The sequence below is a fragment of the Apteryx mantelli genome, chromosome 8, assembly GCF_036417845.1.
Source record: "Apteryx mantelli isolate bAptMan1 chromosome 8, bAptMan1.hap1, whole genome shotgun sequence".
Taxonomy (NCBI): domain Eukaryota; kingdom Metazoa; phylum Chordata; class Aves; order Apterygiformes; family Apterygidae; genus Apteryx; species Apteryx mantelli.
Genome location: NC_089985.1, coordinates 38,933,382 through 38,952,279, shown reverse-complemented (window position 1 = coordinate 38,952,279; position 18,898 = coordinate 38,933,382). Strand labels below are relative to the sequence as shown.

The following is an 18,898-nucleotide window of genomic DNA, read 5'->3' as shown; positions in this document are numbered from 1 at the left end:
TTTTATAAGAAACTGAATTGTATTAAAACTTTTGTATTGTCATGCAGAAAGGAGAAGGAACATCTTTTTGGTAGCTACTGCTAAATCACTTTTGCCATTGTGTTTTTTCTCATCTCTGGTTTCATTTCCAGCTCTACATAATGCTTCTAAAATAACCCATTCTTTCCCTTTTTTCCACACTTAGCATACCCCAAATAGCTGTTATTGCTAAAGGAACAGTCCATGCAAAGTAGTTCTGGCCTTACCTGCAGATTTTATGCAACACCTGCACAAGTTGCTCTATTATTTAGTACAACACGCTCTTGCCAGGTTTGCATCTCTGCATGACCAGAATTACAGATAAGAAAGCAGAGAAAACTCAGAAAGAAGAAGGGATAAAAAGAAAGGAAGCTTGATTAATGAATCCAACAAATACATGCTTCTTGTGCGTGCAGTATGCAGCATCTGGCTGCAACAAATGCTCTAACCAACTAAAGGATGGTAGGAGATGAAGTTCAGGCTCAGCTCTGAGGTTTCTGCCAACTGAATTCAAATTAATTGCATGTATTTAATGTTATTGTTAATTACTGTGAGGCTTCTACATTAAAGGGTTTGCTGAAAAACCACTAATTGGACCTATAGGATATTCCAGAGGTTGTACCTACAGTTCAAGACTATTACTTTTGCAAGAGTCGGGGGGGGAAGGATATAAAATAAACATATATATTATGTAAACCGCATTATTACCGCGGCGTTTTTACCCACATAATCGTCATTTTCTGTCCATTTGCCTCTAACTCGGATCTCCCACCCCCTGAAGCCCCTGACAGGGGCAGCAGCGGGAACCCGCCGCACTGCCTCCAGCGCAGCGAGGACGCCAGCCCACGCCGAGCACACACAAGCCACGAACGCGCGGGAGAACGGGGGGGGGAGGGGGAGGGCGCGGGGCCGCCCCCTCCCCCACCCGCCCCCGCACCCCGCCCCCGTCGCCACGGCAACGGCGCGGGCCCAACAGGTGCCCGCCCGCCCTTCCCAACGGCCGCCCGCCCCCCGCGAAGCCCCCGGCCGCCGTGACCCGACCGTTGGGTGGGTGTGGGCGTGGGTGGGTGTGGGCGTGGGTGGGTGTGGGGGGGAGGGTCTGACTGGAAAAGCCCCGCTCCGCCGGGGGGAGGCCGCTCCTGAGGGAGCGCCCCCCCCCCCCGCTGCCGCCTCATCGGGAGGCCGCTCTGTGACAGCGAGGCCCGCCCGGGGCTCACAGGGGGCCGGACGCCGCGCAGGGGGGGGGAGGACAGGCAGGTAGGCAGGCAGGCGGGACACCCCCCCCCGCCGCGGCCGCGACACTCACCCAGAGGATGAGGCTGTCGCAGAGCAGGAGGTCAGTCGGCTTCGCCTCCATGGTGGCGGCCTCCTCCCGCTGCCGGCCGGCTCTGCTCGGCTCGGCTCGCAGCAGCTGCGTAAGCGCCCGATGCACCAAGCGCGCTTACGCCCAAAACAATGCGCAGCTTACGTGACAGGCGCCCCCTCCCCCCCGCGCGCCGCCGCCGCCGCCGCCGCCAGCGGCGCCCACCTACGCGGCAGCGGAGGCGAGGCGGGGGCAGCGCTGTCATCACGTACACGTCAGCGCCCGCCCATGCCTTCAAACGCCCGGAGTGACAGCGGGCGCCACCAATCACCGGGAGAGGCTGTAGTCGCTTGCGCCAATCGGTGGGGGGCGCGCTCGTTGGAGGCGGGCGGGCAGCGGGAGGGCGAAGGTGGCCTGGGGCGGGCGGCGCCCCCCGGCGGCGGCGGCGGCTCCCCTCAGCGCCCCCGCCGCCCCCGGGCCTCGCCGTGCGGGGGAAGCGGGTGCCGGCCGGGGAGGGGAGCGTTTCACCCACCCCTCGACGAAAGCGCGGCCCCTGGCGTCACCGGGACCGTGCCCCGCTTCCCTCCGCCGCCGCTCGGCCCCCGCAGCAGGTGCTCCCCGGTCCCAACATGGCGCCGGCCCCCTCCTCCTGCCCGGCCCTGAGGCGAGGCCGCCGCTTTCCCCTCACGGCCGTGGAGGGGGACCGGCACACTGCAGACGTACCTGCAGTTAAGGTTTAGGTAGGTCAGCGCGTTTGTGCTGGCCACCACTGTCACTTTCAGAGTGGAACACAAAATGCAGTGTTTCTGCAAAAATACCATAGTTGAATGGGGCAAAAATACGAGGGAAGCTCTTAGAGCTCCTTCTCTCGGGGAGGCAAAGGTCGGTGAGTGCTTAAGCAGCAGCCTGACTGGAAGCTGTTTTGACCTTGTGCCAGAAGGTAGGGCAGTACACCTCCCCGTCCAGCAGCACAAAAAGGCTGTGAAGCTCTTACCTCTTTCTCATTTTGGATTGTCATTGTCTCTCTTATTTTCCTCAGCCTCAGAGGCTGCTGTTAGTACTACTCAAAACCCATCAGATGGTGGTGTCTCAAGGGTAGCAATCTACTCGCTCGTTATCCCACAGCAAGCGGGACAGCTCACGGAGCGCTATTGAGCTGCTCCCCTGGGACCAGTCCCTTTCATGCACCTGGCAGTATGTGGGCACGCGGCCAAGTCGCCACATGGGGCTGTGTAATGACTGCCTGCACAGGATGTCAGACGCCACCGGGTAGATACGGCACGCACTCCTTTTGTATTTTGCACTGCTAGATAACTGAAATGTAGGAGCACTTTTGTTTGAGGAAACAAAGTAGAAATCTCACTTGCTTTCCTTCACTGTATTTGTTTCACAGGCGGAACTGTCGTACTGATCAGGTCTTGCATATGCCCGATTCAGAATCTTGTCTTGTAATAAACTACATCAGAAGCTTCAGAGAAAAGGAAGTCTGAAGCCCCCTCATTCAGTGTAAGTACCTTACAGTAAGAAGATGTGGTTACTTTGGTCTTCAACTGCTTCAGCACAGGAACCTTAGTAACTTTTTTCTCCAACAGCATCTTTTATTTTTTGTTAGCTGATTCTGTTACATTTTTATGAAGATTCTTATATTGCCTGTCATTAGTGGAATGGCTAGGACTGCATTAACACTTTAGTGAAATATCCTAAGGATGGACTAAGCAACTTGAATAACAGCTATTACAGACATCATATACTCTTCTTTTTTGGCTATTCTATTTCTTAAGGTACATGCTTTAATTCTGTTACTGATTTTACTTTGACTCACACAGATTAAGACCTTGCTGCATGAATCAGACAGTGTTTACATGGATATTTCCCTTTATAGTGCTGTCCAGACTTCAGAAGTCTGGAGAGTGGACTTGAATTTCTGGAAAGCTTTTGACCATTTCCCTTCAAAGTTTCTTAAAGAGATTTGGTTGTCACAGAAGAAATCCTCATTAAAAATACAGTAGGGAATAAAAAGGTTTTTTACACTAACATCCCCCAGGATTCTATGCTAAGATTTGTACTGTTGAACATGGTCACTTTCAAATATTTGTTCTCTTCTATAATTTTTACTAGCTTTTGTTGAGTTAGCTTCTCCTTTACACCCTCTTCATTTGCTCACTATTCTTTCTTTCATTCTATGTCCTTTCCCTTCTCAGGATGTATCATGTCCTAGCATCTGTCATTTCCTACTCACCTTGGCTCATCAGTTTCCTTCTGCTTGCTTCCTAGAAGCACATAATTCTTGAATTCTGCTTCTTGATTTCACATGCTCTTTCTTTACAGATTCAACTCCTCACACCCTTGCTTTCTTTATCCTCTCAGGTCTGATGTTTTTACAGGCAACTCCTCTGTCCTGGGTTTATGCTCCATATGCCAGGGAACAGTGAAGGCCAGCTGCTCCCTAAGGGACAGGGAGCCAAGAGCAGTATCACAGCCAGCAGGGCAGGGACCTCACCAGCCAGGGCCTGGTCCCCCAGTAACCAAGCAAGGGAGCAGGGTTGCCCAGAGATGGCAGCAAGGTTCCACCAGGAGTCCAGATCATCAGGCAAGTTCATGGTGACGAGGCAGGTCCAAGGTCAAGCCAGGAAGTCAATCCACGGGTCAGGAGCAGGTGTGGTGAGGGTAACCAGGGCCAGACACAGCCCAGTGATCTCCAGGTAGGTCCGCAGTGACAAGGCAGGTCTGAGGCCAAGCTTGGAAGTTAGCCCACAGGTCAGGGTCCAGATCAGTGGGGACCACAGCAACAGCCCTGCATGCCTACAACAGAGCTCAAGCAGGGAATAAGGGCCCAGGGCAGAGCTTAAATGGAGCTCCTGGGCCCCTGGGCAGAGGAGGTGGGTGGAGGCCCCAGGGGAGGCCATGAAGGCCTATTAGTGCACTAAGGGCCCTGACAGCATATTCTGTTTCAGTGGGGTCATCCTTTTTCATAGATGCAAAAAACACTGTGGAGAAGTACTTTTACCACAGAGGGTTTTCAGTACAGACAGAAGGGAAGGGTTGAGGTTAATCAGAACCAGCCAAGATCTAATATGCCTGTTTAAGGGTTGCTACTTTTTCAAAACTATCCAGATATGTCTACATATAAGGCATGGCTATGCTGAAGAGATGGTATGGATGATAGATTGGCTATCTGTAGGACAGGGACTAATTTGAAAGGCAGACTGTACAGGTTTGGTGATCTGGGATTATGTCAGAGGGGACTGGCTCACCGGTGCACTCCTGGCTATTGGATCCACTTCAGATGACTAACTCTGAATGATGAAGTGCTCACCAAGATAAACCAGTATTAGCACACAGAAGGATCTTTCTAAGGAACATTGCACTTATGACACCTGAATTCTACAGAGAACTACATTACAAATACATATAGCAATCTATGTAGCTATTCTGCATCTTTCAAGCTGCAGCTACATGTGGACACATCAGGAACACCACAGAACTGGCAAGCTGAGTTTAAGAGTTCAGCTGTGGGGTAAAGGAGGTAGTGGCAAAGGGAAGTTATGTACATTATATAGGTATGGCAGTTCATTTGGTTTTATTTTTTAAACCTAGTTGGAAATCTCTTCATGAGCTGCAGCTCACATGAATGCCTGTCAGCAAATTCTATTTTTGTGCCAATCAAGATAAGGACTATGACCTACGTTAACACTGCAGAAACAGGAAAGAATAGCTTGGCACCTCAGACCAGGACTGTGGTTCAGTCTTGTGATGTCTAATGTCTGCTGTTACTACATTTTAAGTCAGGCTAAATTAGTTCTAGTAGTAGGAACTTATTTAAACTATATTCACTCATTTTGATAATGTGTCCTTTGCCTTCTTGACAAAGTATCTGACATTCTCTCAGTGAGGAATGTCTACCTTTCCTAACAAAAACTTGGATTTAGGAATTTTATCTATGCATTATTTGATTTTCAATGGGATCTACATTATTATATCCAATAATATGAGCAATATTTAGTTTAGACATTACTTCTTGGTGCCTTGCTAAAGAAAGCCATGTACTCAGGCACTTCAGTTTGCCCCTAGCCTGTGGGGTAGATATACATGTCTCCTGTAGTTTAGAAATATTCTTATTCTTGTTGGAAAATCCTCATATACAGGACTACATCTATGAGGATTTTTTTACACGCTTAGGAACAAAGAAATAAGAATGTAAAAATACCAACAGTGACACTTGGTGGTCAGTTATGTAACTTGCACATTTCTCCCTGCTAGAATGTACAAGATGAAAAATGATCCTCAGCTTTTCTGTCATATTTAGTAGCTTGATTGATATGAATTATGAAAGTCTGCACTTTCCTAGCATCTTTCAAAAGCTTTAGCAGCATCAACTAAGCCTCATGATGTTCTGTGGGGCTGAAGTATATCTACATTTTTCAGATGCAGAAACTAGAAATTCATCAATTACCAAAATTCATGTAGTAAATTATTAAAGACATATCCTTTTAGGTCCTTTCATGATCTTTTACATTCTCTTGTCTTATATATTCCAACTTCCTTTTGAATCAAGTTCTACCTATATTGGAAGTTTTTATATTTTATTGAAAAGGTCTTGGCTGTTTATTTCCAAAACGTGGCCTATTTAGAAGTTCTTACAAACAAATAAATGTTATTCTGCATAACTGAACACTTAAAATGTGAAGAAAAACCCTATCATTGCAGTGTGAACTCACATTATTTGACTGACTGAAAATCTTTATCAGTCTCTTACTGGTCCCACACAGGTGTATGTTTTGTGATTGCACAAGAGACAGAACAGGGTTCTAAAAACTGCAGGTCACTGACCCTCAGCACTGGCAATACAAACCAGTCTTGTGATAACTGCTGTACCCTCTAGGCCTGACAGCTAGTTGGAAAATTTACAAAGAGCAGGAAATGGTTGAGGTACAGAGAAAACCTTACCATGATCTGAGAAGGAGCTGTTTGGTCACATGAGTTGGGCTTCCTTATTTCTATCTGAGAAAAACAGCTTGAGGAGATTAAAGGAGAAAGAAAAAACAGAAACAGTAAAAAGACAGTCCCGATGTCTGAAATAGCACTGGAATAGCTGACCATTTCACAGTCCTTCACGTCTATACCCTTGCATCGTTTTTGGTGAGGGAAGTACTATCATTGCTGTTTTACACAGGGGAAAGTAGGGAGATAAAGGGTATGTCTATATTGCAGTTAGCCAGTATGACTGACTACTATGCTACTGTGTCAATTTGTCTAATGCATTTGAAGAAGATCCCACTGTTTTTTCTTTGAAGATGCCCTACAATACTTGCCACGTCAACTACGGGAGAATGTGGGTCAAATGAAATTACCTTGCCTAGATCTTCCTGCAGAATGAATAGCACATAGCCTGAAACCAGCTCAAGCTTAGTCCATACTTCCCCAGCTGTGCAAATCTGCATAGATCCAAAGACCAAATAAACATATATGCTTCAAGTTTTTGAATGTAAGGTGTTTACTAGGGAAATAGGGGCTAAAATTGCAATGTACATATACCCCTATGATTTTCTAAAACCACATAGGAAAACAAGCAAAACATAGAACAGAACCAGTTTCCCAAGCAGACTAACCAGCAGACCACGGTTGCTTTCTCATTAGCAGTGACATTAACTTTTTCTAAAATGTCAAGCCACATTTTTTTTAAAAGCACCAGCGTTTTCACAACAAAAGTCTCTTATAGGTTCATTCCCTAGAATATCATTTGACTGTGGTTTGTACAATCTGAATGAAGGGGAAGTCTGCAAGGCTAAGGCACTCTCAAAGTATGATTAACGCTATGACAAAACAGGCCTCTGCTGACACGATGAAAGGCATGAAACATTTACTTTGGAGTTGGACCTGCAGCTTTGCAAATCTATGCTATGTAGTCACATTTCTTTCATGTACAAACCAAGATTTGGGTTAGCACAGGGGATTCTAACTGGGAAACTTTGCAGTGTTCTAGAGGTCTGTGTCTTCACTAGATGGAATAGAGTAAGACTCCTTCATGGTTAGTTTTTTTCCAGTCCACAGCAAAAAGCAGGTACTGGTCTAGAGTCTGAGTGAAATAGAGGAGACGAGTTTGAGCATTGTGCAGGGTATGGGAAGTTGGTCAATATTCAAGGAGAACTTGCCCTTAGGGAAATAGGAGCTGTTGCATTTAGGAATGTAAAATCTGTTACTATGTAACTGAAGTGTCTATTTTGTAAAACGTTCTGAAATATTTTGGCTTATAGGAGATGAAATTCATTATAATGCATTTGTCATCAAATAGTAGGAATTCTAGGTATTTTATAACAATTCCGAAAATACATTGTATGAGAGTATATTCATCAAATGAATCTCATATTCAAGCTTTTCTGAAAGGTGAAAATATTTTCACATGGAATAAGCATCTTCCAAACATTTTCAGATTTGATAGAAACACTTTCATCCCTTGAGGCCCTTCTTGGAAGTCATTCAACTATTAAAACTCTTGTTTTTAATAGATGAATGTTTAAGCTAGTGGGATTCCTGCAATACTTGAGCCATTTATGCTCTTCTTTATACCTTTCTTAGGACATCTTAACACAATGAAAATTCTCTTTGACCCCCATAGACTTATGGTGGTAAGAAATAGTAAGTCATACCATTAGAACTATGAAGGCATTTCTAGTCTGTCTTCAGAATGAATTCAGTTTTGTCTGCAGCCATTTCTGGGGTCCTAGGTTACAGAATATCAGTTAGAGTTATTATAGCACATATCATATAGTGAGTGTGTATATAGAATACAAATGCATCTCCACCTTTTCCATAGAATAATAACACAAGAAAAGTTACAGAAAAAAATTGTAAGTACCCTTACAAATATTAATTAAAGTTTATCATACATCAGGGAAGTAGGTATTGCTAAACTGAAACAGATGTTACATTCGTAACAAGCTTGCCAATATGAGCTATGCAGATCATGTTTTATTACAATGAATATTAAAGTGAGAAGTAGGAATATATTGGTAATATCTCATGCATAAAGCAAATAAGCAAAACCAGGTGGAGTCCCAGGTCCCACTGGCCAGTTTATATCTTTTATCAGGGAAAGAAGAGAAGAGGAAGGGAGCTGAATGGGACAGAGAGGCAGCTTGGACTTGATTTAAGCAATTCTGAAGTTATTTGCTTCAGTACTCTTCAGAGCCACTCTTCAGAGCAGTCTGCAGAAATGTGTCTTCTTTTATGAGTGCCTCTGGCCAGTCCACTGTCTCTAAATTCTCCCGAGGAAAGGAAATCACTTGCAGGGCCAAAAAAAAGAAGACAAGACAGACCTGTATTAGAATTATCTTATCTGGTCACTCCTTAACTAACTGGAAAACATGAGTGCAGAGAATGATGGATTATCTCTGTTTTAGTATACTACAATTCCCTTTCCAGCGAGCCCGAGAAAAGATGGAATAATGTCACGGAGTCAAAAGTCCTGATAGCCCATTAAATTTCTTAAAAAGCAATAGAGGGAAGAAAATAAGTCAGAGGTAGAAAACTAACTAACTACATTTATAAAAAATATTGTGACCAGATCTTTGTAATTGCACTTTTTGACTCCAGGAGAATAACTGATTATCTTCTTTAGGAATGATCTACCTGGATTATCTCACTAACGCATTTCAGACCAGGGACACCTACGAACAGTGACTTTAGCAGGAGAAAATATTACATGTCTACTATCTTTACTTTCCAGCATGACCTCACTTTTTCTCTGTAACCTTCCTTCCTAGCCTGCCCTCTCGGCCTCAGCTGTTTCCTTAACATTTGTCAATCTCGTATCTATGCTTTTCTATTTCTGGCTTTTTGTTTACTATCTCACAGATATCTGTATTTCTATTTTGATACTCTATCTTTTTTTCAGTGAGCAAGGTCACAAGTGAAAATGGTCTTGGCTGACATTAGTTGACCTCATGGAACTGTTTGCACTGTCCTGGCAGCAGTACCTGGCTTTTCAAGTTCATATGTATTAAAATTCTCAGATACAACTTCAGTTTGTTCCAGTGACAAGAAGTTCTGTACTGGGATATGAAGTATGACAGAGACATATTTGCCATAAACAAATCCACATTCCTGTTTCAAATCCTGTTTCCACAGGTACATTGGAAAGGTAGTGTAATGCTGTGACTTCATGGGACTAAAGAATGTTTGACAGGTGTTTTTCACAGAATCACAGAATGGTAGAGGTTGGAAGGGACCTCTGGAGATTGTCTAGTTCAACCCCCCTGCTCAAGCAGGGTCACCTAGAGCACGTTGCACAGGATCGCGTCCAGGCAATTTTATGTCCCAAGAAGACCATTTGGTTTGTAGATTCTGATTCTGACAACATCTTTGCACATATTTAGTATCTTGTACTGAATACTTCCAGTTTTCACTACAGTCCAGGGTTAAACCATGAGTATACTCAGGAGTATGCTTTTTCAGGATCATGAAAATCACAAACTTAATTTCCAAAAAGAATTAATCCCTTTAGATTGATTCTCTGCCAGGGTACTGGTGTGCAGTCTTGCACACCAAAGCTAATGGTAATATCTCTAATCCCTCTAAAGACAAAATCATTTTCAAAACAACATGTTCTGTTGTTTTGAAACAACAGAACATCATCTTGTTATTCAGAAAAATTGTCATCAGTATACAAGATTCACTGAATAAAATATTAATAAGTTGTTCATTTCCATTATTGGTAAGTTGGAAATCAACAGAAGTTATTAAAGAATTGCCTTTGTTACCTAAGAGTTGGTTTTGAAAATCACTAAAATGTGTTTCAAAATGGACTATTCAAATAGTAATCTCTAACTGAAGAAGAAAAGTGTGTGTTCAAAAATAGAAATGCTAGGTGAACATGTCACAGCTGTCACTTACTAATAAATAACATGGAAATGTCCAAAACCCAACAATGGCTAAAGAGAGAGAGGGATAGCTATAAGTATGTAAAGCACAAGATGAGTTGTTCTGTATTTACTCATTTACACACTAAAACAGTTACATATTGAATAAAGCAAGTTAGCATGTATCTCTCAAAATCAAGTTCAAATTTCATTATTTTTTATCCAAATGTCATTTTTCTTTTTTTGAAAAAAAAAGCTGCAATTTGCCCAAGCATTCTGAACACATTTTCATCCATATTTTAAGGTTCCCTTCATATAGCATGTTCCAAAGAATGAAAGCCAACTCATACAACAGGTGGGTGGAGCCTCTTTTTAACAGATTGTTCTCTCTAAGCAGTGCCAGAGAGGCTACAATTATTTTTATTGGCATTTCTAACAAACTTATATTTTGCATTTGGTTCATTTTTTTTATGATAAAAGCTACGATTACCTGATTTTACTAGCAGTTCACTTATGTTTCCACTTAAACAGATTCCTCTCTTGCTTTCTTCACGTACTTCACTAGACAGCTGGCCTGTCATGTTTTGCTCTTCCTGGGAACCAGGTTAATGGCTGTTCTGATAGCTTAGATGTTCATTTTTCGCACAATACTGTAAAGCCTGCCTGCATATACAGCAGTCAGCATTCACCACTCTTATTTTCCAGAATGGAATTAGGTCACATCTGGGACACACTGAGAAGACTTTAATGAGAAACTCTACCTCAGGCATAAAACCCCTTGGTTTGTGTCAAATGCCATTATGCAGGCCCTGGTCCAACGCACTGCCAGGGAGTGTTATTTCACAACTTTATACTTCTAAGTCCCAGTTTTCAGTTAGGTAGGCTTTTATGGAGTAGAATAAGAAACTTTATGTGGAAAATTGCAAATTAATAATGCAATAACACAAACAGTTGGCATGAACACACCTGTTGGCTTTGATGGGCCTATTCAACTACACAAAATAACTCAGGCATGTAAGTGTTTGAACAGGCTCAAACTCCAAAGCCAAAATGACAACCTTATTATCGGTAAAATTATTACTTGTATTGTAGCTGTGCTTTAAGGCCTCAACAAAAGATCTAACACGAGAAAAGGACCAAACTACAATTAGACAAAATGCGTCCAAGAGTGCAGTTTCCATGCATGTGCTGGGAACCAACAAGTTAATGAGACAAACAATAGGAATGGTTGGCCACCCAGCTTGTTATGGCAATCATGTTTTTCTGATTTACTGTAAATATGCACACAAATTTAAGAGATTTTCTTGTGCCCACAATCTGCATCACCAAATATTCTGAAGCTGTGTAAAAGGAAGTTTGCTAGTATTTAACAGTCTTTAGTAACAGTTTAGTAACAGGTATCGTCAAATTCAGTGAATTAAGTCTAATAAAGTCTCTGTTTCCCCGTTAAAGGTGGGTTACTGAGTGAAAATGTGACAAGACTGCAGAATCTCTGCTGTCCAGCATCTAGCTCTGCCCTTGGGGAAGATATGCTTTGAACTGTAATGGTAAATCACAGAATCATAGAATGGTTGAGGTTGGAAGGGACCTCTGGAGACTATCTAGTCCAACCCCCCTGCTCAAGCAGGGTCACCTAGAGCACGTTGCACGGGATCGCGTCCAGGCGGGTTTTGAATATCTCCAGAGAAGGAGACTCCACCACCTCTCGGGGCAACCTGCTCCAGGGCTCTGTCACCCTCACAGTGAAGTTTTTCCTCATGTTCACATGGAACTGTCTGTGTTTCAGTTTGTGCCCGTTGCCTCGCATCCTGTCGCTGGGCACCACTGAAAAGAGTCTGGTCCCATCCTCTTGGCACCCTCCCTTCAGATACTTGTACACGTTGATAAGATCCCCTCTCAGCCTTCTCTTCTGCAGGCTGAACAGGCCCAGCTCTCTCAGCCTTTCCTCATAAGAGAGATGCTCCAGTCCCCTAATCATCTTTGTAGCCCTCCGCTGGACTTGCTGCAGTAGTGCCACGTCTCTCTTGTACTGGGGAGCCCAGAACTGGACACAGCACTCCAGATGTGGCCTCACCAGGGCTGAGCAGACGGGGAGAATCACCTCCCTCGACCTGCTGGCAACACTCTTCCTGATGCAGCCCAGGATACCATTGGCCTTCTTGGCCACAAGGGCACATTGCTGCCTCATGGTTGACTTCGTGTCCACAATGAGCAGTAAGAGGTTGAGAATGGCATTAAAAAAAACCCTGTTTATTGAAACAATGCAGACTTTAGCATACTGTTTCCAAGCCTAGCTTGTCTGTTAGTTAAAGGCATATGTGATTACAAAAGAGACAAAGCACAATACATATAGCCCCTGGCAAGTAAAAGGAAGTCTTTCAGGTTCATTTAATCTTTACAGAAAGTCTATAATTTTTTGCTATTATTTTGCTATGGGGGTTTCACCTTTACGTTAAAACCAGTTCAAATCCTTTTTTGACTTAGTAGTAATCAAAGTGACCTAAGTAAAATATGTTTAATGTGTTCAAACCGATTTTCCAGTAGATAAACACTCATGTCTAAGAATCACAGTCATTACTAGTAATAACTGACAAGTTTGTTAGCAGACTTAAATTTAACAGGGTGAGCAGAATAGGTGGGAAGAGGTAGGAGAGAATGACTTATGTTCAGATTCTTGGGGAGTCTAGCAAGGGTGAAGCCTTTTAGAAGAGCATGGGGAAGCAGCCACTGCTAATGCTGTGTCACTTCTCTGGATAAAGAAATGGCTCCAGCTTCTACATCTGCTAGTCTGGCATCTTTTATAAGTAATTAAATCATACTGTAGATTTGTATACATATTTGGATAAATAATAAATGACAGATATACATATATAGATAGATAGATAAAGTGCATTGGCATATGAGTATGCATGAATATCCAACACAGGAAGTCACATACAGTATTGAATTTGTCGCCAATTTCTCAGTAACAAAGAGAAGAAGGTTCCCTAGGGACTGATGACAAACAAGGAACATTGTTTATGCTACAAATTCCATCCGGTTGCTAGTCTTTGGAAAGTGCTTTGTTTAGCATATCAGTGCTTTAATAGGAACAGCAGGGGCATTATTTTTGTTCTGTTCTAATATTACTGACTCCCCCTCCACTCCTCCATAAGAGTTCATGTGTTTATTTGAGGGCTGAAAATTAGGCGTGTGCTTCAGTGCATTGCTGAATCAAGGTCAGGATGGTCAACACTGCATAAAATCAACCCTTTAACAAGTTTCCTTACTAATTTTGCTATATTAAATTGGAAAACATCTTTACAGAAATCAAGCTTTTCTTAAGGAACATATATCATGACAAAGAATAAATACTTCATGAAGTATATATGCCCATCAATTAATACTGTTTTGGACTATTAGGTCTTCTGCTTAAATTCTACACTTCATGTGATTAGCTGGACAATGTTGCGTGTTACTCAACCTAATTCTGCAGTTATGCAATGCCATGGTATCACAAGTGTCTGGCAAGTTTTATACCTATTTCACAACAGTACTTCAGTTAACCGCTTGTCTACACAATTGATAGGCTGCTACTATATCAGGCGATCAAAATACCTGTAGCTCGCCCTTGATCAAGTTAATATTTGAAAATAGCAATGTGATATTTTTATTAGATTCAAGGATCTTTTCAATTACATTAAACATCTTTTTGAGGGAGGAGATTTATTTAGGTTCTTTGGAAAGGGAGGAGTGTTGTTTTTTCCCCGAAAGTCCTCTATTCTTTTAACAGACTTGCTTTGTTTGAAGAAAAGGTTTCTTTCGTAACCGTAATTTAGAAAATCTAACAGAACCTTGACATTGGGCAACTAAGTTAATAATTGACAAACATGCATAGCCTGCCTTAATGAATGATTCCACACCATAACACTGTCAGTTAGTGTAACTCACTCGGCTCCTCTCACACATTTCTGGAAAGAGGAATGGTAAGCCAAACTTTATGTAGGTCTTCTGAACAAAGGTAGGAAGTATTCATTAGAATGATTATGAATAAATAATTGAAGTATTTATTTATACTTCTAATCATTAGAGTTACTTTTGGAAAATTTGCATAAATCAATTCTTCCCTTCAAAATATGTACTTTTAGTTTGCTTGTGATTAGGTTTAGTATGTATTGTCAAATACTTAGTCGTCCAGTATATCCTTGCTCATCTTAATTACCCTGTAATTGAGACACAGAGCAACCGTTCACCTATCACAGGAATCTGATGAAGAGGTATCATGAACATGGTATCATGCCTTCCTAACAGGTTTAAACTTCTAAGTGAGGTCTGTTTTATTTCTAAAGAATGGCAGGTGTTCGTGGAAAAAAAATGAATAAATGGTTGTTAGCTCTTTCATCTGCTAAGTGTTTTTTCAACTTTAATTCCTTCTCTTCAAACATGCTGATGAGAATGGACTCATCACTGAATGTTTAAAAAAATTTCCATGTGGTAAAACTGGAAGATGTAGTGAGCTGAGCAGTGTTTTGGAGATAAAGGTTTACACCCAGGAGCTTCTGGCTCCATAATCAATGACCTAAATCACTACTTCATAGCTTTCTTTTGCATACAAGTTTTAAAAATGCATCAAATCTAATGGCTTGATTTTTCAGAGTTCTACTAGATTTACTTTTCAAAATGCTGAGCTTTCATTTTAAGCTGAAATAAATGTCCAGATTTTAAAAGATCTCAAATTTCTCAGAAAATCTAACTGCCAAACTGGGAACTTCTGGGTTTGAACAACTTCAGAACCTGTTTCCTAATTGGAGTTCTTTTGAAAATCTGATCCCAAAAGCAGATAACTCCTGGGATGCTCATTGAGAAAAGAATATAAACATATGGACCTGATTTTAGAAAAACAAAACTGTATTTTAAAAGAAACATCTAAACTTTCCAGGTCTTCACCACTGTGCAAGTGTAAAATTGAACATGAAGCACTGTATATCATCATCCATTACAGCCTATATACTCGATCTAAGTCTCCAAAGCCATTTGTGTCATTTATGAGCATGTACATTACAATACAATCAACTTACTATCTTCTTGCCAGTTCGTTCAAAGTGGGTGTTTTATTTTCTATCAGCACTTATGGAGTCACTTTATGTCATCTAATGACATACTACGTCAGTCATCTAATTTAGGGGCATGCTCTGGTGAAAGCTGATGAGGGTGTCCACTGGTGTGATTAGATTTTTTCACTGTACATACGGGTTGAATCTCTTTGGTCAATGAAAGCACTGTGCCAACGTTTCCTACGTGGGTGAAGGCTTCCACTGCTGAAAACAGTTTGTGAGGTGACCACTGCTACTCCTTAAAAATGATGAGCACTGCTCAGTGTTTTCAAAGAATACTTGTATGCACTTACTCTCTAGAGCAGATTCTGGGTCCCCCCAGAATGGTGTCAAGTTTTCTCCACTTCTCCCATAGAAGAGATGTCTATGACAGAGGAACGTAATTTCAGTATGCTATGTAGAGGACTACTCTTGTAGCCTCATATTTATTTGTGAAAGCTGCTTTACAGTGGCGTTATTCAGGCCTGGGATTTTCAAAGGTGAGATAGGCACCAAGATCCTAATACAACGCTATGAAACAGTAACTTTTATGGGCAATCTCAGAAGTTTCCAGCTGAGACTATTAACAGGAATGAAATTTAAATGGTGTTGTTTCTACATTACACGTAGAACATGCATTAGAACATGCATTAGAGGAACCTCCCAAAAAATCTGTTATTTTAGGCAGAGGTTGCACAAAATATTTTATTTTGTTAGGGGTGTCTAGCACCATCAAAACTCACAGCCACATGACACAAAATACTAACTGCCATAATTGCTACTTCAATCTCTAATTCATTCTGGTAGTTCAAATGTTCAATTGCTGGATCAAGATTTTGGAAGGGTGAATTTATTCTAGCAGACTTTAAGCTATGCCCAGTATCATCTACTTTTTCTATCAGATCCAGCTTGTCTGTCCCTTTACAACAAGCATAAAGCTAACCTGAACACCATTTAGAGTGCTTGGACTAAATAAATCAGAAATGTGCACATAACCTAATAAAATAAATGCAAGATTTGGCATGTTTTTCCTTGCCTACTTATGCAGGACAAGACTAAGCCACTGTTATCTTTGCTGAAGGTGACTCCAAATCTCTTTTTCCCCAAATTGTTCTATTCATGTAAGAATGGCTGTACCAGGTCAAACTAGGACCATCTAGTCCTCTCTGCAGCAATGGAATTCAGAAATAGCAATTATGCGATGCTTCCCCAGAAGACTCTTCCATCCTCTAGCTTTTTATGGTTCAGGAACTTCCTCAGTCAGAGGTGCTACCTTTGCATTTAATGGTACTTGATGCCCAGTATAAGTTGAATTCATAGCAGTTTCTAGCATCCGTAACAAAAACATCCACTGCTAAAGTGTAAATGTAAAGTACTGCCCTTTTTTTTCCTACCTAAATCTGCCACCCATTAGTTTATGGATGCTGTTTGGTTGTTGTATTAGAAGAGACAGCAAACAACTGATCCTAGATAGCCTTTTTGTTCCTCTCCATTATCTTTTACAGACCTCCACTATTTCTGTCATTTCTTTTCCACCTGAAGAATCTTAGTTTACTTAGTGATTCCTTGTACAGAAGCTGCTTGTACCTTTGACTGTCCTTGTCACATGTTGCCCTTCCCGGCCTGCATTACTCTTGAGACAGAAGGGTAATTTTTTCTTGAACCACCTCTATTGACGTGGAAAAATATGCAAACGTGAATGAACATTCCAGGTGCAGAACCCACATACAGTGTAAAATAACATTGTTTTTACAGTACTCAATGAACTTTAATACACAGCACGAAAGCACCTTACAAACTCTGATTAGTTTATGTGGACATCATCAATATTTAGTCAACAGAAGGAGTATACTAATATAGCAGTGGTCCAGATCCTGTTAAATTTTGCACAAGCAGGACCTAACAAGGCCACAGAAGGTAGCTGGGAGGGTCCTCAAGAGGTTACCTCGACCTCCCCCTCCTTAAGCAGACAAGTAACATGTAACAAAATCAGGCAGGTAATGAAGGGACTCTCCAGAGCTGACACCGATTTCTTAGCTCTTTCACTTAATGTCTTTATAATATGAAAGCTATTTTATTTTCTTAGGTGGAATACTGAAGAAAAGAGAAACAGCCTGTTCAGCAAACTTACTTAGTTTATAAACTACTGTGACATTATCTGAAATACGTCTATACAAAAAAAATTTTTAAAAAAAGTGTTGTTTTTTAACCACGTAGTAAATATATTCTTTTTCAAATGTTTTTGCTTTTTCAGTACTTTTCAGATTTTCCTAACATTGCTCAACTTGCATAAATAATTTATCACGTGTAGCATTGACAAGAGTATGAAACCTACCAATAAAAATAATTTGTATGACCTGATTAGCTATTAAGAAAATCTTAGAGCTGGCAGTGTCTTAAATGACCTAAAGTACACAGCTCTGCAGGCTTCATTACTTTTAATGGAGATTAAACATCCTAAGCCCTTAGACAGCTTTTCAAATCATAATTTAAATGCAAAAGATGTACAAAATGTGTCTGTCCTCACTGAACTATATGTTCATCCTCCTGGAGGGCAAAGAGGAAGTTTTGTCTACTTAATGCCTTAGGAATGCCTTTCCTTCTTTTCCAAATGCAATCATCTATGTGACAGAATAAAAATGTATCATCATGGCTACAGTTTGATATCCTTTATAACAGCATAAATCTTGAGCTGCATCATCACTTTATGTCAGCATAAATCTTGAGCAATTCGGAGGCTTCAGAGTCTGGCCCTTGTTTGACTGTAACAGGGCAGTGTGAGAAACATGGTAGCTGTGGCCAGAGGTAGCAATCCTTCTAGAGACCGTTCCGTGAATAATTTTACTCAGTCTGATGAAGGCCAAAGGGAGGAGTCAGGAAGAGCACGTGCTCTTCTGATGAAAGTGTACTAATTTGAATAATCCAGTTATCCAAAGCAAGAGATAGTGAAAACTAAGGATTTGAATAAAACACAAAAAATGCCTACTAAAAGCCAAATATAAGCCTCCAGCTCTGTATACAAATTAAGATCATATATTTTTATTATTATTATAAATGTTTAATGTGTATAATCTGAGAATGAAAAAGCTATTTATCTAAGCTACCAAAAACCTTTTCCACTCTTCCAGTCACTTTCAACTAACTTTATTACTATAAGCCTAGTGTCTAGGTTTGTCTTTTTAAAAGAAGTAGTTGTATCTTATATATGATGGGAAGAAAGAACATCTTGGACCTACATCATTTGCAGGAAACTCCAGACCTGTCCGTAGTATTTTCCCACAGGAACATCCTGAGCTCTGTAACAACTTTTGCTGGAACTTCTGCAGAAAACTCCATGGTGCCCCCTTCTTCGAGAAACCCAGGTGCACTTACCTGCCCTGTGCATGAGCCTGGCACTTTGTGCAGTCTGCGTAGCTAACCTGCCTTCACAGGAGCAGTCAGCTGGCCAGTCTAGTTCTTGCAAGTGTCTTCCCTGTCATCTCCTGCAAAAGTAGCTGAGATCTGTAGGCAGCTGAGACTGAAATCATATTCAGGTTAACTGTGCGGATTAAATTTGGCCATTCATAACAGGAAGACATTCATACTTGTCTGGCAATGTCATATTGTGACAGCTGGAGATTCTCCTACCTTGCTTCATTCAGTAAGAG

General features: G+C 41.6%; 1 protein-coding gene and 1 long non-coding RNA gene across 3 annotated transcripts in view; both read right to left on the bottom strand.

Moving 5' to 3' along the window:
* Window positions 1-6,284, bottom strand: part of HOOK1 (hook microtubule tethering protein 1) — a 36,558-nt gene extending 30,274 nt beyond the window's left edge. The window contains exon 1 of one of the 2 annotated variants that reach the window (XM_067301322.1): window positions 6,269-6,284. In XM_067301322.1, coding sequence (XP_067157423.1) covers window positions 6,269-6,271 — 3 coding nt within the window. In that variant the 5' untranslated portion in view covers window positions 6,272-6,284. Of the gene's footprint in view, window positions 1-1,324; window positions 1,400-6,268 lie in introns of those variants that run through there. The other variant, XM_067301321.1, reaches the window with a different exon arrangement.
* Window positions 6,285-12,376: 6,092 nt separating this feature from the next.
* Window positions 12,377-18,651, bottom strand: LOC106493889 (uncharacterized). The gene is made up of 4 exons (XR_001294215.1): window positions 18,624-18,651; window positions 16,839-16,920; window positions 15,566-15,636; window positions 12,377-12,425 (listed from the first exon to the last, which is right to left on the bottom strand). It is a non-coding gene; the product is annotated as an uncharacterized lncRNA (long non-coding RNA).
* Window positions 18,652-18,898: the final 247 nt, after the last annotated feature.